Genomic DNA, 24,872 nt, shown 5'->3' with positions numbered 1-24,872 from the left:
CTTCCGGTATTCCATTCAAGGTTATAATACACAGTTGATATTATCCTGGGGTTTAAAAGTGACACAATTATCCTGCTTCTTAAGTTTACGCGTGAATTCTAGATTGGACGGATACTCATCTAACAGATTGGTTAATGCCATGATCGTTGAACGAATTTTTTTAAGATTTAAATAGAACATTTACTTAATTTACTTATATTTGAATTAGATATTTGAAAATTTAGTTTTATATTCAAGTAATATTAGGATTACTCATGATTTATGATTTATATATATGGTGGGTAGTAATCATTTTTTTCCCCCTTATGTTTGATTTATTCCAGTTTCTCCCTCTCCCTTTTCCTCTTCTTCGCACCTTCACTTCACCTTTCTTTCTGTTTCCTACCACTGCAGCCTTTCATTTCATTGTTCTTTCTAAACAAATTAATACAAATGGATGTATTGTTATTGTCGTGCAACACAACTATTGGAGAATTGAATTGCTTTATTTTTCTTTTTATAATGTGATTTGTTTGGATTGAAATTGAAGATGCGATTCATTTATTTCTTGAAACGTGAATCGTTTTCTGATAGATCGATGCCAAAACCAAAAGCAGTTGGAACATTGTGGCGCAGGCAGGACAGAAGCCACACAATCCATCCCATTGATTTAAATACTAAAACCAAAATGACAATTTAAATCCTCCAAATTGTGTCTTCGTCTAGCTGTGAGATGTTACATCGTGTATCAGATGAATAATCTCATAAAAGATCGGTCTGGAAAGAGTACCTGAATCTGGAAGCATCAGGAAGCTTCCAAGGAGCTTGGTCACAGATAGGAGATAGACAACGCACTTTGAGCTTAGGCATGCTTGAAGCATGTTGCGACCTTCAGAAACATGTCGACCACTGCGGCGATGCTAATGTGATTTATGGTAAGAATCCGTTGAGCAGAACGTGTTGAAAGCTGTATCACCAAAAAAAAAAAATGAGCACGTTGAAAGCTGCAATCGGAACAGAATCCCTACATATCTCTCTATGAAATCTTAAAGTGGTTAAGAGCTAGTGATTTGGCTATCATATGGTGAGTGCACTGTCTGCGAATGGTATGACTAGACGAGGCCTTTGACTCATTGTTCCTGTTGTCAAAATTCAAGCACAGGCCGGGAATGTGATTAGCCGCACACCCTGCAAATTCCAAGATGCGAGTTTTTATGACTGAGGTAGCAAAGGTGAATCAGTTTGCTCCGTAGAAAATGCCAAGCTTGCTTTTATTTCACCAATGTGTGGATTATTCTCTTGCGAGAGGAAGGTTTTCGGAGATTAGTGATCTCGGTTTCAATTTTCGTGTGTCTTATAGTGCGGTACTGATAATTTGCCATCTATGCCATCATCGAGATGAGTTAAAACAAGGATTTTCGTTGGGAGGGAGATCGGTGGGTGGTCCAAACACGAGTTAATTATTGTCCTGTTAAAGGTATTTGGAAAAGTTCTCTGAAGATTTGCGCAGAGCTTTGTGACGCACACAAACACAGCTAATACAATTTTTCATTAGACACATGAATTCTTGCGCTTTTCCTTGTTTCTTGTATTCTCGTTGTTCTTGTCTTGTCCTTATCTTATTTTGGTCGATTTCATGTTCCTTTTTTTTTTTTTTCTTGGATAAAATTTTTCATGTTCGCTTTTGAGATACCTGCATAACGCCTGCAGAACTTTATTTTGGGGTAGCGCAAGGAGGCCTGAGCCCAACCTTGTTTCAAGCAGCTCGAAGCTTATATGGATGGTTTCATTGTAATCCTCATTAGGTCGCTGTCTATTTTCTCACTGAGATCACCTTCCAGTTTAAGATAAACTAGGGATCCTTCTGAGGCGATTAAATGAATCAAGTATAGTTCTACATCAGATGCAGAGTTTTGCAAGTTGCGTGTATTTTTTAAGCTTTCCACTTCCATACAGACCTCCTGTACATTTGCTTACGGAAGCAAAATGCAATTATACCAGTGAGTTTACTGGTTGACAGTCCCTAAGGACAGACACAAGCATGTGCACTTCCACATCTTATTCCACTTACATCAAAATCAAAAGTAATTCTCATGGAAAGCTCCTTCCCGTCACTTCCTTCCTTAATTCCTTTCTCATGCCCGGTGATGGACTCCCTTAACTGTTAGCCTGCATCTTCATCACCCGAATTGATTATCATTAATAGTTGCTCTACCTCTTCATTCTTCCAATACTTGAAAAATTTAATAGAACTGTCACAATGTCCTTCCACTTCAACATTGGTGATATCGGTGACTCATTTTCACCAACGGACTATAAAATATGGGATCATCCTCCTCAAATGCATGCTCAGCTTCATATCTATGAAGTACACTTGACATGTTGATGCAATTGGTTCTTCCTAATCAAGGCATAGAATTGTAATATTTATAATTTGGCCCCACAACAAATTGAAAATACCACAATGATCTTTTTAATAATCACGAATTCTATGACAAATATACCCCAAAGCTCTAAAATCTTGATTCTGAATAGACCATTTTTTTTTTTTTTTGCCAAGAATAGACCATTTATTTAAGCTTTACTAAATCGCCACACATTTTTAAGATTTACATGTATGCCTCACATATGGAATTTTATTCCAACTATAATTATTTGTAAACTTATTTCCAGAGATATTTCAATGTTGATGCCCCAAAAATGGGTAATTAATTTTGCACTTGACATGTTGATGCAATTGGTTTCTTCCTAATCAAGGCATAGAATTGTAATATTTATAATTTGGCCCCCAACAAAATTGAAAATACCACAATGATCTTTTTAATCACGAATTCTATGACAAATATACCCCAAAGCTCTAAAATCTTGATTCTGAATAGACCATTTTTTTTTTTTTGCCAAGAATAGACCATTTTGTTTAAGCTTTACTAAATCGCCACACATTTTTAAGATTTACATGTATGGCCTCACATATGGAATTTTATTCCAACTATAATTATTTGTAAACTTATATTCCAGAGATATTTCAATGTTGATGCCCGCAAAATGGGTAATTAATTTTGCATAAACTTCTCCAAATCCCATTTTATTTGTGTCCCGAGCATTTTCTAATAGGATAGCATGTCCTGTGTTTTTTTCCTTCATTTTTGGGGGTGGCATGTCCTGTGTTATCCCCTTCCTCTGATGCAGTCATGACTCACAACCCAAAAGGCAGAGTGCTGTAGTCACTCAAGGATTTAAGAATGAGAAAAGTTTGACTGGCAGATTTCACCTGTAAAAAGAATAATTGCATATCAGAATGCTAAACAGGATAAGGTGACAATCTTAGAATACGTTTGATAAACTAATTGCATAGTTAAGCTGTAAGGGAGATTGCATTTGTAATGCATATACATAGAGAGAGCTCCTTGTATTTATATAAAATCTGATGTATGTTGCATTATTCATAACTTGTAAACTATGGAATCTTTCTATATTTACATAGATATACTGAATGATATTAATACTCCGAATCTTTAAAGTCATTCGTAGTACTATGCAGTATCCATAAAACATTAAATCGTTGTCCTCCTAAGCATGTACGAGCAACCTCGAAATCGTCCAATAATACCTGAAAAGTGGAAGGCTCTGCTATCACGTGAAAGGATGGATCTTGGCAACTCTGCGGGGTGCTTACTGTGTTTTTAATGGATGCATTGAAAGATCCCTTATTGAGAAGTGCAATTGATTTTACTTGAGGTTGCTATAATAATAATGATGACGATAAAACACAGCCCCTCATTAAAGACCAATTTTCCGCGGTGGTTTGCTTGTGCAGCAGAAATTACGAAGAAGAAATGGGTGCCAGATTTAAAAATTACTAGTAGAGCAGAAGGAAATTCAATGGTGGGTTAATTGAATTCACTGCAGAGGCATTTGATTTTGCTGAGAAGTTTCTGATGAGTTAAATGGATTCGTTAATGGCGTTTGAATGCTTCGCTCTGATCCGTTTGGGTAATCAAAGCAGAAGCATCATATTGATAGCCCCTTTATTTCTCTCTCCCCAGTGACACCCATATTTAGAGGCTAAATCTGCAGCTATGCAACTAAATGCTTTGCATGCATTTCAATGAGGGGAGGTTGAGAATTCAATTCAATAGTTTCATCGGTAGGGTATTCCAATTTATGACTTAGATCTGCTTGGTTGTTTATAACATTATGTATATGCCACTGGTACTTTTTTTTCCTGTTGGGATTCTTTATTTTGGTTTTGACTATTCTTAACGCAATTAATTTCACTCTTGAAAATCTATGTATCTCGCAATATCACTAAAGAAAAAAGAAAAAGAAAAAGAACAGGCTTTATATCACTGAGAGTTGTACGTTTGGTTCAATGGGATTATTCAGGTTGAAGATTCAAATTTGTTTCAAAACTGCATCCACCAGGTTATTCACTCTCGTTACTATCATTAACTATGTTCTGCAGGTAGATCATTTTCCTCTGCGTTATTATAAACTAAAGAATCTCTCATGAGGCAATTTGTTCAACTTGATTGAATTCTCTATCTACCATATTCAGGCCTCCTCTATCTGCCAACTCTTTTTTCTGTCTTCTTAAAGGAAATAAATGCTAACAGCCTATACAAAAATTAAATAGAGTTTCAAAACATAATTATAGTATTATCTCCGGTCTTTGATATAAGATCTCGTTTGACTTTCATTTTGACTCTAAGTACAAGACCCAAATATATTTTTCTTCCATATTTATTTATTTATTTTAAGATAGTTCTTCTAATAATGATAGTTGTAGTCAATAAACTTGATTAGCAAGGATATTTTATGAAAGACAATACTTCTCCGATTCTTAATATAAGACCCATTTAACTAATTTGATTAGATTAAGGAAGTTAGGTAAGTTAGTTAATTATAAGAAATGTGACACATTTTCCTAAAACACCATAATTATTTCTTAATACCTCATCTCCTCTTTTACTTGATTATGGTTGAGGGAGTATGTATAGGGGTAATTTAGAGAAAATTGATAAATATGATAAATGAATCTTATTTAGAATCAAAACTAACTCAACAATTGGATCCTATATTAAGAGTAACTAACTTAACTTTTTTTTCTTAATCTACTTAAAAATTGACTAGTTCTCATATTTAGAAGCGGAGGTAGTATTAGACACATGCTTTGACGTTGGTGGTCCAACATAAGATGGCGTTCCTCGTTTGACTATATTTAATTTGCCTAAATTATCTTAAGTGCACGATATTATTCTCATTTTTTACACCCATTTAAAGAAAATAGAACTGGTCCCTTCCATAGCAGACGCATGATTTACAGGCCATTAACGAGTGCGCTACCGGGACAGGTGTTAATTTTTAATGGGCTCACTTTTCCCCTATGGATTGAGTGTTTTTCGAGAATTTACATACCCTGCATATGCATAATTAAGAATACTTGTCTGTTTAATTTTAGTATAATTAATGGTAGTAATGCATAGCGAATATAAAATTAAGTTCTGGCCTCCTTTTGTTTTGTAAATGAAAGTCCAATCAGAGGAAAAAGGCAGGCTAACGATGGGTTATGGAGACACAAGAATTAATGTTTTTACAAGGTTATTCTCACAGTCATTAACTTCATCCGATTGATATTGAATTTTATTGTTCAGGTACCGTGTACTCATGTCTTTAAACCTTGGTATTTATCTATGGTTAGGCTGTGATGAGAAGTTATATTTAAAACCAGGCCACTTGCTGAAGTAGGCTTCCGGATTTGTGGCGTTTGAAATGAAACTTGTGAATACTAATTTGAGGCAGAGGACCAATCGGAGCCGGGGATGTGACTTAATGGAAGGGCGTACTTGATTTGGTATATACATTTATGATTTATACAGTCTTCCACGTTAAAGTAACACTTGACCATGTAGTAGCTAGGCATACAACAGTAGCCAATCGCTCTCAAAACTTTAATTGCCCTTTTATTTTCTTTGACACAGCATCAATTGCTTTGAACTCCATTTAAAAAAAAAAAAAAACCAAAAGTAAGTATCATATCAGGTAAACAAGATTACAAAACGTTCACGAAACATAAAAATAATGAAGCGCAAACAACACAAAGCCCGAACTCCAAACTACACAAAGAAAAACAAAGAGCGCCAACGATATGAACACTAACTCAGATTGGAAAATTAAGAAGCTAGTCGCACTGCCACCATTAGAATAAACAGAAAAACTATTTGGCAGTGCATTTGAAAATAAAAACTAACGACTGGTAGTTCTTTGATATTGACTCATATTGTTATCTTGAGCTCAGTTGTGCTTTCAACGTGCAGGTTAACGATTCAGTTTTATATATAAAGTACAGCTTTAGAATGAAGAAGGGTTACGTATAATAAAGGATCATTTTCCCTCGTCGTTTGACTTTTTCATTTATATAGTATTATAATTTTTTTAATGCCTTACCCATTAGTTTAAATATATCTAACGGACAAAACTCTCGACATCCTTAATTAATCTCAATAAATAGTTCGGATTTTCGACAGTAAAATGAAATCATGCTGTACTCTTCAAATCTTGTTCTCTGAAACTTGAGGATTATATATCTCCTCACACATACTTGTCGGCAATCACATGATTCGCCATCCAAATATATATACTTGGAAAATGTCTTTCTAGCCACCTTATCTTCAGAATAATTAATGAATAAAGCAGTTTCTTTTTCCCCTATATACTCTTTCAATTCTGTCGTGAAAGCTGAGTCAACTATTTGAATTCAAGGTTTTAAAATTTAATTTACTAGCAGTATTTTGTTTGTATAGGATCTTCTTATCCTTCGCCTTCCAAGTTTCATGATTAGATTTGACATTTAATGCATAACGTCAAAACTTCACCGAATGATAGAATAAGCAGCAATAAGATGATGAATGGAATTAAAGAAGAGGCAATAAGACGAAGAAATTTAATTTTGGGTCAACCGTAATGATTAAATTAATGCAGCCCAAGATGTTGAGAGTTTGGAAGCGTCAAGAAATGAAACTCTTGCCTTAAAGTTGAACAAAAAAATTAACAATATTTTCAAACAATTTGAGGTTTGTTGGTGGGAAGGGAAGATAAAATGCCTAATAACAATAAAAGGTCACGCATGCACTGATATATACATACAAGGACAAGCCCTTTTCTTTAAAAGCGAAATGAATTGAGAGTTGAATTATTTGTCCATCTTCAAAGTACTGCACACTGGTTTGCTATTTCAAGCCAACTCTTAAAGCCCACAACTATACCCATCATTGCCTACCACCGGCCTCGTCTTTGTGATGAGTTGTGATCTTCATCTTCAATTAAAGCCACATATATAGTCTCTCAAATCTGAATCACTTGTTCCCTCCCTTTGAACCAGAAAAAAGGTGCCTTCCTCTGTAATGAATAAGCTCCCCCCAAACTCCGGATTTTCAGAACTCCTCACATAATCTGTAAAACAAAATCTCATCAATTTCACATACTATGCTATAACTTGGGTCCTTAGGATTAGAAACCTCATCAGTCACGGTTAAGAAATAAACTTATCGTGTTTGTTTTTCTCATGAATAATCTTGGGTACGTACATTGATATTAACATTACTAGTTCTCGCCTTTGCTCATCAGATATTTGATGTAAAGACAGATTTCTGTTGAAATTGTTTCAACGAGTTTTGGCTCGCTCTCATCAAAGCTCCAACCCATTAGTCAACCCACCCATTAAGTGAGAGCACCTTTGTATTTATTAAAATAACGAAAGCCAACAGTTTTGAGCTGACGAAATTATCATCCGCTCCCCTATATGCAGTACCACGCAAAAGAACAATGGGCTCGGCGAAAATTCGCCCCTCGATCACAAGGGCAGTTGTTGTTTTTTAGCAGAAGATAGAAATCTCTCCTTCAAGGGAACTAAGAAATAATAATAATGATCAAATCAATCTGATTACACAAAAAGAGTGGTTGTTGGCTTGTTGCTGAATGCTGATCTTTATATGACGCTTCCTTGTAATCTTTTGTGAGGCGAGAATGCAACAATTATTCAAAATTATAATAATAAAATACTCTCTTATTGAATATTTACATATAGTAATCATTGCCTTTCATAATGATTATATATACATGCACCTAGGATGTTTTTGAGCCCCTTCAAATCAATGTGAATGTCTCACGCCGAAAGAATTGAAGTGATATATGTACATTCATAAATAAATTAGTAGATAAACATTTGGGTTTGGTTGTGAACGTAATAGTTGAAAGGTTTGGGGGTGGGGGGAGAAGGGAGTAACTTCTCTTTTAATATAATCAATTATTAAACTTTAATTATGTACAGATTAAGAAAGCTATATATATAGATACTAAATAGATCAAATTTTGTTTAAAAAATTAAAAGCATTTAATTAAAACATCCTCATAATAATAAGTCATTTCTAATTAAAAAAATTAAGATCGACCTACCTTTAATTTCATATTTAATTAATGTAAAATAATACTCCTCCGGTCCTAATTATAAGACCCAATTGACTTATTTGAGGAGATTAAGGAAGTAAGTTAAGTTGGTTATTATAATAAATAAGTATTGTTATTCCTAAAATATCCTTGCTAATTAAGTATATTGGCTAAACTATCATTATTAGAAGGATTATCTTGGAAAAAAATACATAAATATAAGAGAGAAAATGGATTGGGTCTTATAATTAGGACCAAATAAAAAGTCAAATTGGGTCTTATAATAAGGACCGGAGGAGTATAAAACAAATGAATGCTTCATTATGTAGAGCGACAACTGTTTTGAAACAAAATTAAAATTCCAAAAATGTTGTTTGCTAAGTTAAAAAAATAAAAATAAAGGATGGCAAAAAAAATAAAAATAAAGGATGGCAACAGGAAAAGAAATCAAAATGAGAAGCGAGTATAAATGTGAATGGGCTTTATTATTTTAAAATCAAAGTGTGTTTGGCGTAAGTTCCGCTTTATTATTTTAAATCAAGTGTGTTTGGCGTAAGTTCCGCTTTATTATTTTAAAATCAAAGTGTGTTTGGCGTAAGTTATTTGAAAAAAATAGGATAAAATAGTTTATTATAATTTAGGGTGCTGAATATAATATAAATAAGATTAAAACGTTAGAAACTACTAGATATATCATTAAAAAAAATTAAGGAATTGAATGTACTTGAGTTTATTTGAAAGAAAAAAAGAAAAAAAAAAGAATTGTGTTACATTGTGGGTGAGCACACTGATTATAGGTTTGAACCTCTGGCACCAAATATTGATGCGGCAGATTCAAGGCAGGACACCAGGGGCAAAATTGATAAATCCAGGGTGTCTTCGCACGCTTGATCAATCTTCTCACAAAAACACTTACCAGACGCAGAGAAAATGATATAGGCTCGTCCTTGCTTTACAAGTATTTTAAAATTTTAATATACGGTTTACGGGCTAAGTGGTCCACTTTGGGTCATGGAAGAAAAGAGACGACGAAGCGGGGGACTAACAGGACCACCCACCCAAGAGAATGCGAGTTTCTAATTATGGAAAGCCGTAACCCCTCTTTTCCACACGTTTCATCCAACACTGCCACGTTGACCAACATGTTCCACCCCTGGAAAATCCACCTGCTTCTTTGCGCTTGCATTTCTCTCTCCTACGGAGTTCTAATTTTTGGCTGGTTAATGACCGACGTAGACTGGCTCGCGCGTAAAACAAACTGTGTTGTGAATTACAGTATATTTTTGGTACTAGTACTAATCAAACAACATGACAGCGACAAATACGATCTAAAACTGTTCAACATTAAGCTGATTACAGAGTTAAGCAATCAGTAATTCCGGGGGAAAGCAATGACTTTTTGCATAATGGAAACCTTGAAACACAGGTTTACGGGTCGATTTTAGTAAATGTTGCAAAGCAACGCGTCCCTGTTATTCATTTGCAATACGCAGGCAGTGAATTCAGTGATGCTCCGATCGTACCGTTGAAGATCCTCTGTTTCTGAATACCTCAAACAGAAAGGATTCTCCTTTGTTCTTATTCCTTATGAAGGGTCAGAGGGAGTGGTACTCCTCCTGCTAACTGCAACTACGACGTTATTCGTTTGCAATACGCAGGCAGAGAAAAGGATCGAATTCAAGATGGTTTAATTATTTTTCAATTGCAACAGGTGTGTGTGTGTGTAAATATAGTACAAACCAAATGGAAGTTCTAATTTTTTCAGTATAAAGAAGATGTTGCTGGTTTCCTTTTTATTGCGGGTACTGTTGAGTAGTTAAAAATTTGTAAGTGTGGCTGTTACACTTAGTTTTCTACGAGTCTACAATCTGAAAGAATTTGGTGCTGGCCATTAAAGTCCTTGGTGGGGTTGATATACATGTAATGAGAGGGTTTAGCTTTAAAAGCCGCTGGGCTTTTCCTGTGCTGTATTATGGCTCCCATAGACTCATAAAACACCGACTCCTCCCAGCAATGAATGAAGAAAGGCCCTCTTCCTGCACTTTGTAATTGCGATATTTACTGCAAATTTCCCCTTCCTGTATATATCTCGGGATTTTTTTCCAACCATTAATACGTTTCCTGGCCTCAATTTACACTCTTCTTCTACCCAAGACATCAATTCAATTCAATACCATCCCCCCTTCTCTCTTTCTCTCTCCTCTTTCTTCATTCCCCCTCTCTCCCTCTATTAAATAAAGCTTTAAATCACTCACCCTTCATTTTCCTTATATAAATTCAGTTCCAACCTCCTTCTCCCGCACCACCCATAACTTTTGCTGCCGCCGGAGCTTCTTATGCTTCCGGTTATCCCCTCTTCTTCTCCCTCTGTATTAGCTTTCCCGGAAGCTGCTTCACCAGTCCCTCAAGGTACGTCATTAGTTTCGGTTTATTATTATTTACATGAATCACGTGTTGTGTGGTGCACTGCAGGTTACTGAATCTGTTTCCTTTTGTGGCTCGTTCTTTTCGTCAAAAAGGTAACGAGTCTTAACAGGATCGAGGGAGAACCATGAGTCGCAGAAACGGAAACGGCCCAAAGCTTGACTTGAAGCTGAACTTATCCCCACCGAGGGCTGACCGGAGACTGGAGTCGCCGAACCGATCGGCGACGGTGTCACCGATGTCGACGCCGAGCTCTTGCCTGTCGTCGGAGCTGAACCAAGAGGATGGGCAGCAGAGATACTCCCACAGCCCGGAAGCGACGTCCATGGTGCTAGTAGGCTGCCCGAGATGCCTCATGTACGTGATGCTATCTGAGGATGATCCCAAGTGCCCAAAGTGCAAAAGCACCGTTTTGCTTGATTTCCTGCAAGACGGCAACAACCCAACCATTAGGAGGAGCTAGAGTAGGCTGCCTCTGTTTTATTTCCAGTTCTGCATTTCTCTGCTGCTAGTAGGACATATTAGCTTTTAATCCTAGGAATCTCTTTTTGGACTTTGCCCTCTTTATTCTATATTTCTGGTGTATGATTGCTGCTACGGGCACTTCCCTTTTACCCTCTTTCCTCTATTTTTCCTGTGATCAAATCCTGTGGGTTTTGTCAAAGTAAGGGCTGTACAGAGGGTATGAAAGAGTTGATCGTGATATGCACTATCCTAATCATATATGGAAAAGGAAAAAAAGAAGAAGAAACTAATGGTAACACTTGAGCATGCTACGTGTATCTGAGAACTGAGATATTCTAATCATATGTGCCTTCGCTTTTGATCGTCCTTAGCAGCTGACAATGTAATAGAAATAGAGCTTAGAGCCTCAGGTGCCGTACTTTTTTCTCGTCAAAATGTAAGGTAGAATCAGCGAATCACCCTTCGTGTTCCATGCTTCTCTCCTTTTCTTTTGACCCCGTTTCATACGATCTCACTGTTTCATCCAGGCAAGCGAGCAAGTCATAGCCCACAGCTACCACAGACAGAACTGCAGAGAAAAGTGATATTTAAAACATAAAATTATTGCTACGGTATTTGGATCCTCCGTACTTGATCTCCTTAAGAAATGTTTGCGAGCCAAGGCCCACTCAAACATGCCATTTACTCATGATGCAGCACAGTGGGTGGACCAATCTAACTGAACACCTATGGCTCCAAATCTCAAGGGTGGAAAGAGCACTTTGTCAGTTGACTTTAGTTCTCATTACAAGCTAACAATTCTAGACAGGTAAGATGAGCTTCTAGTTTTACTCGGATCCCCTGACATGAGCCTTAGTAATGAGATAACAAATAATAAAGTTTGCCAATAGTAGGTAAAGAAATCTCTAAGAAATGTTGAGTCGGAACTGAAACATGAATAGATGAATAAGGGAACGGTGCGGTAGATGGGATGAGAGCAAATTGCACGTAAGTTAGATGAGTGTGTGAAAAGCAGAGTGAGGAAATTGAATTTGGGGTGGGGAGAAAAAAGAAACGTAATCAAGGAGAATTAAGAATGATAGAGGGTGGGTTGGGTAGTTCCGAGCATTGAAAAAAAAGACCATCCTATTAAGACCATTTAAAACACATAAATGCAAGAGTAATTGAGACAGTTGAGAATAATGAGGGAGATATTACGTCTGACGATAAATGCCCTCCTTTTATCAATCCGAATTTCCCCTTCCTTCTTCACAATCTAGTATCCGGATTTCCGTCTGTCTTTCCCTCACATTTATGCTCTTCTTTTATTTAAAAAAAAAAAATCAACCAACAGTTGCTTCTTCTCCGACATACAGATCCATATTTTTATTGGAATAAGGATGTGTCTGTTTTATTTTATGACTGCTTTTACTGCCGGTCCTCCCTTAACAGGTATGCTTGCACCATCAATTCCTCAGCCGAGGCTCACATGTCAATGTCAGTGTGCTGTAGGGCTGGTATAATATGCATGAGTTGATGCATTCCGGCCTTTTATCAGACGTTCAAAAATGTAGTACTGTAATAGTAAGCATGAAAAGCAGAGCACTGGGAGTGACAATCAAATAAATTCTTTGGGCTCATGAGTACCCTTTTTAATTGATATACTAATCAATTTACTCACAGATCAGAATGAATGCACAACTAATAGTCAATAAAATCAATAAGCAAGCAAAGGACGATAGCATTAACGTTAGGAGACGTGGTGATGAGTGCTTAGAAAACAGGGGAGGTCGGGGTTGGTTTCAAAAACATAACTCTGCCCATTCTATAAATGTTCGTTTGCTCAGGTACGCTGTGGATACAACCAGGGCAAGAGCACCTGTATTGAGTGGGAAGAGAAAGGGAACGGTCATCGAGAAGAGGGGCCACAGCGTCGTCGGAGCAGAGGCCTCCGGTGAGGACCAAACCGTGCACTGGGATCGCAGGCGGCACCATTAAATGATGCTTTTAATAAATCGTCCTTCCCTCACTGTGTGAAAAACAAATTGCGTATGCAGTGCTGGCAATAGAGTGTTTGGACAGAATTAAGAAATTGAAGGGACAGAGGATTGAATTAGCTTTTTATGAAAGTTTGAGGTAAATATATGAGATAAATTTTATTTCCGGTAAAAAAAATTTTTTTTTAAGTGTTTTTTTGTTTTTGGATCCAAACACCCCTTTAACATTATCTTCAGGTAAAGTGGGGTAACCCCGGTGTCAAGGTTTGACTTGCTAGGGGTGCTGCTTTCAATCAGTTTGGGTGTTCATGGAACCTTGTCCGGAAACAGGAGCATTTCGTGATCCACACTTGCAATTATTCCGCAACTTTAGTTTCACATACTATCCGTGAGATTATTACCACATATTTTAGTCATACGATGAATTATCTATATTTAACATAAGAGGTAATTTAGCTTTTAATTTTATTTTAAATATAAAATTTTAATTTATTTTATTTTTTATATTAATCTGTTTTTTAAGGTAGCCATCACAATAGTTGTTCATGTTTAATGTTTTATGAAATTGTAGTTATACACATGATTAGTAAGGGTATCTTAGTAAATATAATATTTATTTATTAAAAATAACTAACTTTATTAATTTTCTTAATATGCTCAAATAAGTCCATTAACTTTTATATCAAGCAGTTGAGGTCATAGGTCTTCTTTAACTACACATTAAAAAAAAAAACGACTGTTCCTGAGTATATCAGCTAGTTCGTAATTTTATGGCATTTTTAATTTTTCTAAAAATATTTTTCTTTAATGATTTGCCCCCATCCCCCCCTTTTTTTTTGCCAACGGATTTGTTCCCCGTCCCAAATAAATGATCTTTTCAAAAACGCCAATATTTAGTTAGGGAGATATTTGAAAAGAACACAAGAAAAATTTCAGAAAAAAATAAATTCTCTGACTCCCTAATTTTGTACCTATCCACTACATCTAAAAACGAAAAAATGATAATTAAATAGGAGCAACATCGTTAAATATGTACAAAAGTTTGTAATATTTTTCAAATATATCCTTATTAAAATTTGAAATTGCATTAAGGATAAAGTAGGGAGAAAATATTTTGAACCGAGAAAAAAATAAGTGATTTTTCAGTTTTTCCCTTCAATGAATTTAGTGACCATAGTTGGCCCAAAAAAAAAGAACGATGATCACAATAAAGTGCTGTAGGAAATCATAATAACGTTATAATTAAGAAAGGATTAGATTGGGAAAATATTTTGATTATCAAATATTTACCCTACGTTTAGAAATATAAAATAGTTTTAACATTTTCAAGATGTAGCCAGTAATGCATACAATGCATATCAATTTAACGTGACGTGAAAAAGAATTAAGAACAAGATAAGTAACATCCGAGTGTTTGGTGCAACTAGGTCCAAGGATTTGAGTTTGGTGTAAATATTAAATCCAGCTGTAATGCAGATCAAAAGCTAAGGATATAAGATAAAAATTTAGGGAAATTGCGGATGAGGATTAAATGGGTGAAAAAAAATTGAAGAAATGTCCCAAGCAGGTAAGCATTGCAAATCTGTAACAGAGCTTCAGGAATCGTCAATATAAAATCTTGGAGATTTCTTGAGGTATTGGTCCTTCTTGCCAATTTTTTAGCCCATTTATTGCTTATGCACGGGGAATTTTCTTGCTACTTTTGACGAGCGACGCTGGGGCTAAACAAAGAAGTTTCGTATTCTTGGCGCTTATGGTGAAAATAGCAACACAGGAGATGACAGTTGGGTTGAGATTGATTCACTGGACTAGCTCTGGACATTTATAGGCACTAAGACCAGCCAATGTTTCGATCCAAACGTCAAGACCATGCCTCTTGGTTGATCGTGCCCATAAGCACTATAATGATAAGTAAATATTGTCGGCACGTTTAAACCTTCCCCTGATCTTTTTTCATAAACTCCAATTAATTTGCACATTTAGAATTGGTGAGATCATTTAACGACATGCTTCTCAATGATTAGTTAAATCAGTCCCTTCAACCAATGGCAATGAATAATATGACACGGTCACGAACAAAACATAATCAGACACCTGATAAAAGTGGGAGAATCTGAACTCCCATAACCCATAATTGGATATCAGGTCTTAGAAATCAAAGCCAGTGGTAACAAGCGTCCACTGCTTGTGGTCCTTTAAGCACCTGGCTGCCATTTGCCTCCCAGACCAACAACTTGGCAACTTGAATCTCCAAATCCTAAAGCCAAGCGTATATTGGGTACCCAGATGGACATTTTTATTTTCGTATGAAATAGAATACATCTTTTGCATATTGATGCTGATGCAACCAACTAGTCATATCCTGCGAAAGTAAATGTCTCGAGTAAATGGCACAGCTGCTTTTTTATTCCATCGATGAAATTTGTTTTAATAATTCCCTGTGACATTCTTACTTTTTGTAATATTTATTTTCAATCCAAATTTTTCAATCCAAATTTTATAAAAATATATCATATATCACAAATAGTTAAAATATTTTAAAATTTTAGGAAGTTAATTTAGAAATTAAATTTAAAATCATATATCCTTCTTATGGTAGTGAAAACATTTATAGCTTTCTTGGCCAAAACAAGTATACAACATTTAATACAATCCACTGTATTAAATTCGGACAGATTACATACATGTGTGTGTGTAGGTAGTTAGGGAAAAATTACCAAGGACAAAGGTAACGGGCCAAAAATCAATACGGGTCGCAGTGCGTTTCATTTTCAGAAACGTGAAATAAATAATCCAAAAGCAAGAAACATGGAAAAGAAAAACCTCAAAACGAAGCGTGAAATAAGAGAGTCCGCTTTATTCTGAACTTTGGTACCCAAATTACCCTTCTCCCCTCCTGTATTGCCCCTCGCCTTCTATTTTATTCCCACTTTTGCCTCCGTCCCTTCCAGAGCTGTCTCCTATCCTGCCCACTGCGTCCCCGGATAATCTCATATTTTCATCAGATCCAACACATCGACGCGAAGAATTTTCCCCCTTTGTCATCCATGACGCTTGGCTCAAAAGGATCGAGTGTCGTGGGTGAGTTGCAGACCCCTGACCTTGTTCTTCTACGCTTTTCTTTTTCTTTTTCTCTTGTTTGGGTTGCTAACGCTGTTTTCTCTTTTTCCCAACCTGTCTTACTTCGAAAATTCTTTGACGAGTATACTTGGTTATTTGCTTGATTACCTTTAAAACACCCGATGCTCCCATTTCCGAATATTTTCTTGTTTCTTAATTGTTTATGGTTCTTTATCTTGGTTACTCAACTTTCTTCTCGTGACTGATGATATAAGCTCTGCGGGACTTTGATCGATTACTGCAGTTTAACATGGTGTTTTTTCGTTGGTGAATTTCCTTAAACCTTGGTTCGGGCTATTTATGAGTACACTATTGCAAAAATTATCAAATATTATTCCGTGCCTATCTGCTTCTCAAGAGATTAGTGTACTCGGATGCCTCTGAAATGTTTATTCCGTATGACGGACGCTTTTGCATGAAAAAAATTTGGATCGCTTAATTGTTTGTAGCATGCAGTGTGTGATTTTCATGTTTTGAGACCATGTTTTTCTTCTCTCCTTCTTAAGCATCGAATTTTGAAATTTAAGCCAGCACAACCGTAGCTATGTTTGAAGTGAAAGACATGAGGGGAATTTATAGTCATCCCTTGTCAAGAGTTTGTTCTTCTAATTCTATTTGCTCAAGTTTGTCAAAAAGGCTGCCAAGTTAGACAATCCCTCTCTGTGATTGAATGCAAGAACCATGAAGAGACTCGTATTTATACAATTAGAGAATCGGAAGACCTTGTCACCTCTTGTACATATTTTAACCTCACTTCTTATTTATGTCGATTGCTGATCTATGTGGGCTGCTAATGCTTTGTTCATTACATAATGGCATACTTTGGTCCACAAACGCTGTAACTTTGAACAAGCGTAGAAGCCTTGTGAAAGAGAAAGGTTAGCCCTGCTCGCTTGATGAGGTCGATGATCTGATACATGTAAAAATTTATCAAAACATACAAGGACTGTCATGTGGCTCGTATATATCATAAATGTCCTGAGCTTCTGATAATTGAGTGTAAGAATCAGAAAAAGGGACATCATTATTCCCAGACTGCCCAACATCATTGCTATTAAGCATCTGAGGGGAATTTTTCTATTGAAATTTGGAGAAATTATTATATGCAAGAAATATATGAGACAAGATAACGCACATCTTATGACAAGTTGGATATTGTATATCTTACAATAATTGATTAGCTGACATTCTTTTCAACTTCTAAGTGTGTCTTGTTAAATGCAATTATCCATAAATGCAGTTCCAAGGAACTTCAGATTGCTGGAGGAACTTGAACGGGGAGAAAAAGGTATTGGAGATGGCACAGTTAGCTATGGAATGGACGATGGTGATGACATTTACATGCGCTCTTGGACTGGCACCATCATTGGTCCCCATAATGTAAGTATACATATCTCACTCACACCCCAGCCTTTACTTTTCAGTGTCTGTTTGTGTGCAAAGTCAGCTTATTTTATTTGAACAAGTGAAATATGCATGCAATAATTTTCATAATTCATCAGCTCTCAGAACTTGTACATGTGTGGAAATTACGAATTCCAAGTCCTTAATTTCATGGGGTCCTAAGATTGGTAACTGCTAGATAATTTTATCTAAACATATGTTGCGAGTTTCCTTGCACATGCTTTTGTACACTTCTGGATCATGGACTGATGCCAGCTCTTTATTTCTGTACCCGGGGTGTGTATGTGTTAATGAATGTGGATGGCTTAGTTGGCTATCATTAGACAACTTTGGTTTGTATACTATTGGCTGCAGATAATCATAGACTGAAGTCTTATTACAAGTTGGTATTCATTATGTGATTAAGAATGGGACTATGGTAGTCCTTGGCTTCCATACAGAATGATACAGGAAGTATAACACATAGTATAATGCTTTAAAGAGCCAGCATATTTTTGCATTACTTGATTGCGTAGCCCCTTTGCCTTAGCTGTCAGTAAATCTAAGTATGAATGATTCGTCTACCTTGAAATCTGAAAATTTGAGCTTGTATATCCCTTGGGGATATCATAATTGTTTTGTTTTAAATTTATTTGTAATTGAGAAACTGCTTCAGGGTTCAATAAGTTTCTTCTTTCTCTTTCTTTGTCAGACTGTACATGAAGGAAGGATTTATCAATTGAAGCTGTTTTGTGATAAAGATTACCCAGAGAAGCCCCCAAGTGTTCGATTTCATTCACGGATCAATATGACCTGTGTTAATCATGAAACTGGAGTGGTATCAGTCCTTAATTTTCATTAAATTCTTTCAGATTTTTTATATTTTTGGTCAGTGCTTAGGGCATGCTCTGTTGGCATATAGATGCAGTTGGCTTTCACAAGATTTTTACTGCTATTCATATTATCAACTGAGAATGAGTTCAGACACGTTAGAAGAGAGTTATGCTCCAGCGATCTATCTAGGTTGTTGGGATGGAAATTTATGTACTGATTACTTTCTTTCTTTCTTTCTTTTTTTAATCAATAATGATGATTATTTGAACAATATCCGGATTAACTTCTCTTATCATTGTCATAGTATGAAATTTAATCCTCTTCTTTTTTGCAATGTTAAAACCAAATAAGTGTAGGATCCAGGATTTAAGATGTGCAATTGAAACAGGTTGAACCAAAGAAGTTTGGTGTCCTTGCTAATTGGCAACGAGAGTACACCATGGAGGATATACTGACCCAGCTGAAGAAGGAAATGGCAGCTCCACATAACCGGAAGCTTGTCCAGCCTCCAGAAGGTACCTACTTTTAGCGTCCAAGGACTTATAGGTGATATCATATTGCATTTGTACCGTGCAATATAGTTTGTAATGCTTTGTGGATCTTAAAGAACATATGAGGGGAATGCCCCAAATGGTTTCATCCTTCCCTCCCCATGGCTTCAAAGTTGTTTTGTCATCAGACTTTGTCAACTGTGTTGAAGGGATACTGTTTGACTGGATGTTGTCAGTGTGTCGACTATTGGAATTTATCTCTTTAAAGCGGTACTTCTATTGATACGGGATATAAAATTCGTAATATTTCGTATTCACAAGTCATTAACAATACAATTCAGTTCAGACTTTATGCAACATATGAAAATACATGTTGGGGTACGATACAAAAGTGCGTTCGTCTTTTTTCATGTCTTGTAAATAAGCTGGAGCTGAATCGACCAATGGCGTTTATCATGGGGATGCTCGTGGCTGACCCGGCGCTGGATCTAGTGTTTTCTAATAGTAACGCATACCTTGAAGGAAAATTTGTAAATTTTGATCGGTCAATGTATTGGACATTGATAGACAGTAGTACCTGCCGGTCATTAAATAGTAAATCGAGTTTCAAAGAAATCAAGTCGAGCCTCAGCGGCAGGTGGCTTGCATGGGATTTCAGGCTAGATTTTCTGCCAGTAGTAATGTGCCTTGGGGTTTTCATTGTTCTTCAAAACAGGTTTCAAGAATGATTGTGACGATTCGTTAATTCATTAAGAATATAAGCTGCCTGGGTACCCAGTGTAGTCTATGGGCGAAGGTTTGTTTTCTGCCTTTTGTGGGCCCAGTAGGTCACTATAGTGGGCTCATCCCAATATTCGGCTTAGCTTGTGTTGTGGTTGGAACGGGTTAAAAGTGTTTAGTAATTTTGTGGGAAAAGCTGTATAACATCAATTTCAATATATATTTTAGAAGATTTATATGAAATTATATTAGTTGTAAGTCGTAAAAAGAATTGTGATTTATCTTCAAATACATGCGAGGAATGGGAGTTGCAATCTGGTGATTATAAATATAGATTTTGTTTGGAATGACTTATAAGTAAATTTTTAATCGTAAATAAATACGAGATAAATATATAAAAAGTTTTGACTTAACTTACGTAAAACATTCTTATAAGTAATTTCTTCAAACGTGATTTCAAATTGGGTCATGATGGGTGAGAAATATTTGTTGCTGGTAACGAAGTATAGTAAGTGGGGGAAACGCTGATTGCCTTCACCTTTCAATCAGCCAAAGGGCGTAATAGATAAAGAAAGCCTCAGGGTAACAGGGGAGGCTGCTTGCAGAGGACGCTAAAGGGGGATAGTGCAAGAGAATCTAGGAAAGGCTCAAAGGTGGTAAAATTTGTGTCAATAATGGACTGGCGGACGCACAGATATGCACATTTAGGTACTGAAATTAATCTGACTCAAATGGATGGGTGGGTCAAGGCTGTCCTTTGATGGTGACAATGTATAATGTATGAATTGTACGATATGAGATGTTAATATTTGACATGCTTGGAGAGGGAGGCTTGACAGAATGTTTTGTGGTCTTGGCTCTAGCTGTTGGATGACACAAATCTTTGAATATTAATATGGGAGTACACGAGTTTTAAAATAGCTGAGGGAGAGGGACCCATCACTCCTTTGAAATGACCTTTCCTTCTAGTGTATGTTTAAAGCACCCTTCCTTTCCAAAACAAGTCCCCAATCGAAACAGGGTAGGGTACGGCCTTCTGCTTATTTTGGTTCCAGGTGCATGTGACCATGCACTATTGCCCCCCGATTATTTTGTTACTTCCGCATCTCATGAAATGTACAATTTTTTTTTAAAAGTGAGAAAATAATTTTTCATGCTTTAATTGAATAATTTAAAAATAATTTCCCATTAACTTGGAAGTTGTGTGTGTTTTGTTTAGTTTAGAATCCAACATTAGCCAAAGCATGGCATTGTAGGTAAAATCAATTTACAGAAACCGGCACTCAATGTTTTCTGCTACTTGCTGGGAATAGTAGCAATGCATCAGTCCTTGGAGTGAACGTCTATTGTCATCTGCGCCTTTGTCCCACCTGGCCTGTGCTCACTGATAACAATAAAGAGACCTCTGCTGCTTCAAAAACCATTGATGAAGCAATAAAATAGAAGATATACACCACTTCTTCTAGCAAACGCCGGGGGGGGGGGGGAAGATCTCACATTCTCAATCTGTGTTTCCAATTAGTAGTTACACGGGATACCAATGAAAAGCAGGGGCCATGGGATTACAGCAATACAATGACTGTCATGACCGGAAGCTTTGAACCCTCTTTTACTGTTTCGTTTGGATGCAGAATCTGGGGGTAAAAAACAAGATTCATCTCGTGAGGTGCTAAGGATTTGGATGTCATGGTCCAATGTGCCAGAGATGCTACCAGAGTTAGGAGATAACATAAGGTCCCTCCCTCATCTTCCATATCCTAAAAATTAAAAGGACCACTACCATCAACTTCAACTGCTCCTGCTTGTGGTCATAGTTGCTTACTGGGGCCCTTTGATTCCATTTTATCAGCCAGAGTGGCCCCTCTGTATCCCATTTACCTCTCACACATTGGAATCCCACGGTCAACCTTATCCTTCATCATCATAAAATTAACTCTCTTGAATTGACTGGATATAAATTGAACTATCATGAATGTGACCTTCTCTAGTTTTAGCGCCCCCCATTGAATGTGAAAAGACCATACCACCGAACTCATGAGATGGTGAATAGTGAATAGAGTAACAAAGCGCCATGGGATGGAAGAAGCCAACTTGCCATGTTAGTATCACTGCCACTGTACAGTTGGTCTATTTCTGTGTATCTCTCGCAGCCAGGGGTCTCCATCTGCACTCTCTGGATTCTTACGTGACGATCGTAAATATCCGCAGATTCATCTTTCTTGGTTTGCTCTCGTCTTCCATCCCCACATACCATCCTCCTCTGTGTGTCGTGACTCGTAAATGAATCGCATCATTTTGAATTAGTTTTGTTCACTTTCCCGCCAGAATCTACCTCCCTCTGCATTATTATTTCATTGTTCTCTTACTAAGGATTTTTTCGTCTTCGGTGAAAGAAGGGGGTTCAAAAGAAAAGACTCCAAATTGTTTTTAAGGTTTGATCCCCACGTCCATTCGCCATTCGGTGAAGTAGTAATTCAGTTTCTTGCCGAACCACGTGAGCTCCAAAGGTGGGACCCCTGCAGATTCCAACCAGTTCTGAGACGTTTAAATCATCCACTGAAGAAATAATGCTTAGGTGTACTAGGAAGATTAAAGCCAACTAAAAATGTCCTTTTAATTTGCCTCGATCTCTTGCAGATATACATGCCATGCACAATGGAATGCCATAACTGAAGCTAAATACATGCATGTCGCTTCTATAGCCCCGCCACTCCTTGGCGGCGCAACTGGATCGTTACTAAAAGTACGAGATTTAGTCAGCATTTCTTTTGTTCTAATCAGTCTTGCTTGGAAATTTGAAAATCGCAGCTAAGACATTTCATGTCGACGTGTTAAGCCGTAGGTTTTAGCCCAAAGTCGCCACTGTCTTGTGACTGTTCTTGACAAATCCACTGTGTTTAATTAATACCTACTCCGTTTTCCATTTTCAATAAGCATTTTGTAAAACGATAGAAGTAAGTACTTGAAACTTGAAAGTTACTTGATTTTGTTCCCAAAAAAAATAAAGTACTTTATATTCTATATACAGGGATGGAGCAGCTAGGAAAAATAAGTGCTAGGCGGGGAGAATATGCTTTAATTTCATTCCAATTAAAGGTATTTGCAATGTTGACGTCTCTATCGAATTATCGGAAGATCAAGGACGCAAATTAAACTAAGAACAAATAAACGCCATAAGATCACGACTGATTGAGTGCCCAAAAAAAAAAACAAGAAGAAAGTTTAGCCTTGTTTGATGAGAACGAATGAATTCAACAGGAGGAGAGGAGAGTTGGGTTCGAATTCTTCCACTGAAACCTGCCCAGATAAGCTTTATTGTACCGTGACGTAGTACCACCTAAAAACCACAGAATCATGCTTAGAATGTGCTTATAATAAAAAGTGGAGGGAGGAGTCTTTTTATTGTTGTTGTTGGACTTTTTTAATGGGTCATTATTCTTCTCATACGTATATTTTCCGACTTAATCTGTACCCAAAATTTATTATTAAAGAGCATGAAAATATGTTTATAAATGTTTAGTAAAATATCTATAGATTTAAAAATTATGCATTGCACGTGGTAAAAAAGAAAAAGAAAAGCTTTTTTCCGGTTACGTCAAGATTAATTTATTTTCATATGAAATTAGTTAAATATGAAAAAAAATAAAATTAGCACTATCATTACTCTTTTTTTAACAATTTTGGAACGATATTGATCTCAAAAACTTTTTTGAACATCCACAACTCCTTATACATAAAAACTTCCAGAACAAAATTATGTCGACCTAAAATTTAACGGCCCAAAAGATAAATAAACGGGGATCCTTTTTGTTGGCCGAATGCCCAAGGGAAAATAATTATGGAAGGGAAAATAATTATCAGTATCAGAGAAAATGTTGTTCGGATATAACACTATTACTAGTGGACGAGAAAAGAGCCACCAGACTAAACAAAATTGAGTATAATGAATTAACAACGACAATGTGGAGAATAATGTGACGAAAATAAGGTAGTCCCACTTTTAAATGAATGAAAAGGAACGATAATTAATACTGAATAAATGATCACAGAAAGTATCGAATTTAATGTGGCCCCACGAGTTCCTATACAGCTGGCCATCATCTCGCCACTCCTTTGAAATGCTGGCCCCAGACCACAGACCACCGGAGATTTTGTCATTAATTCCCCCCATTGAATTAAGCAACTCAAAGCTGCTCAACCTCCAAACGTCATCTTGCCGAACCTTTCAGCAAAACTCAGATGGTCAAGAAAATGAAGCTACCGTTTCTCGTCAAGAAGTCAGAAACGAGGTCATCATCTTCTTCTTCCTGGCCGTGGCCGTCTTGTCACCAACCCAGAACCCTCTCTTTCAGAGCCAACACCACCGACTTGTTCGACCCCATCAACTCCGATTCCTCAGCAGTGGAAGTCGACCCCGTAGAGACCCTGGTTCGCGGGTTGCGGTCGGACCGGCGGCGGCTGTTCTTCGAGCCAGATGAGACTAGCTCCATATTAGAGACGAAAGCTTCTGCAGGAGGACGCGTACCATTCAAAGACAGCTTCATGTTATCCATGGACTCTCGAGACCCTTACCGAGACTTTCGAAAGTCCATGGAGGAAATGGTGGAGGCTCATGATGCCCTCAGGCACTTGGAGGCTCTGCAGGAGCTTCTGTGTTGGTATTTGAGAGTCAATGCCAAAAGCAATCACGTCTGTATTCTCGCTGCTTTTGTTGATTTATTGGTTGGCCTTGCTCCTTCTGCCTGCCCATCTTCTCCTTTATCTTTTTATACTTCGTCCCTGTCTTCTTCCTTTAATACACACTGTGTTAATTATTCTTCTTTAGAAGCCGAGGAAGAGATTGATGCAAATGATCCCGCTTCAACTTCGGCTTCCTTGTCAGAACAAGTTAGGGAGGATATAGACCGTCATGACGAGGCTTCTTCTTTGAATGCTTGATTCAAGTCTCAGATTGGGTAATGTAAATGTTGCAGTTCATAAGTATAACACTCCCACATTTTTGACGAATCCTGTGTCTACCTGTCTCTCTTTCTCA

The 24,872-nt window shown here is 37.0% G+C and overlaps 3 protein-coding genes across 4 annotated transcripts; all 3 read left to right on the top strand.

Annotated features, from left to right (window-relative positions):
* Positions 1–10,427: 10,427 nt before the first annotated feature.
* LOC114751030 (uncharacterized) lies at positions 10,428–11,679 on the top strand. Its single transcript, XM_028939692.1, has 2 exons — positions 10,428–10,833; positions 10,944–11,679. The coding sequence occupies exon 2, from the start codon at positions 10,976–10,978 to the stop codon at positions 11,309–11,311; it is 336 nt and encodes a 111-aa protein (XP_028795525.1). The 5' UTR covers positions 10,428–10,833; positions 10,944–10,975; the 3' UTR covers positions 11,312–11,679.
* A 4,560-nt stretch (positions 11,680–16,239) lies between these two features.
* On the top strand, positions 16,240–19,430 carry LOC114751028 (ubiquitin-conjugating enzyme E2 variant 1C). 2 transcript variants are annotated; one of them, XM_028939690.1, is made up of 4 exons: positions 16,240–16,370; positions 17,650–17,789; positions 18,505–18,630; positions 19,015–19,430. In XM_028939690.1, exons 1-4 carry the CDS (start codon positions 16,337–16,339, stop codon positions 19,153–19,155), a joined length of 441 nt encoding a protein of 146 aa, XP_028795523.1. In that variant the 5' UTR covers positions 16,240–16,336; the 3' UTR covers positions 19,156–19,430. The 2 variants fall into 2 exon arrangements, with proteins under 2 accessions (XP_028795523.1, XP_028795522.1); XM_028939689.1 differs by lacking the exon at positions 16,240–16,370 and adding an exon at positions 17,158–17,287.
* Positions 19,431–24,026: 4,596 nt separating this feature from the next.
* LOC114751017 (transcription repressor OFP15-like) lies at positions 24,027–24,872 on the top strand. The gene has a single exon (XM_028939674.1). The coding sequence runs from the start codon at positions 24,077–24,079 to the stop codon at positions 24,773–24,775; it is 699 nt and encodes a 232-aa protein (XP_028795507.1). The 5' UTR covers positions 24,027–24,076; the 3' UTR covers positions 24,776–24,872.

This window comes from Neltuma alba, unplaced genomic scaffold (genome assembly GCF_004799145.2).
Source record: "Neltuma alba isolate B1F8T4 unplaced genomic scaffold, ASM479914v2 tig00006741_pilon, whole genome shotgun sequence".
Lineage (NCBI taxonomy): Eukaryota > Viridiplantae > Streptophyta > Magnoliopsida > Fabales > Fabaceae > Neltuma > Neltuma alba.
The sequence above is the reverse complement of the archived record's forward strand: the minus strand, read 5'-3'. Positions and strand labels throughout refer to the sequence as shown.

Coding starts and splice junctions, on each gene's coding strand:
- LOC114751028 (XM_028939689.1), top strand. CDS start 17,173: ATGTCGATTGCTGATCTATGTGGGCTGCTAATGCTTTGTTCATTACAT. Junction 17,790..18,504: donor CCATCATTGGTCCCCATAAT/GTAAGTATACAT, acceptor TTTCTTTGTCAG/ACTGTACATGAAGGAAGGAT. Junction 18,631..19,014: donor TTAATCATGAAACTGGAGTG/GTATCAGTCCTT, acceptor CAATTGAAACAG/GTTGAACCAAAGAAGTTTGG.
- LOC114751017 (XM_028939674.1), top strand. CDS start 24,077: ATGGTCAAGAAAATGAAGCTACCGTTTCTCGTCAAGAAGTCAGAAACG.
- LOC114751030 (XM_028939692.1), top strand. CDS start 10,976: ATGAGTCGCAGAAACGGAAACGGCCCAAAGCTTGACTTGAAGCTGAAC.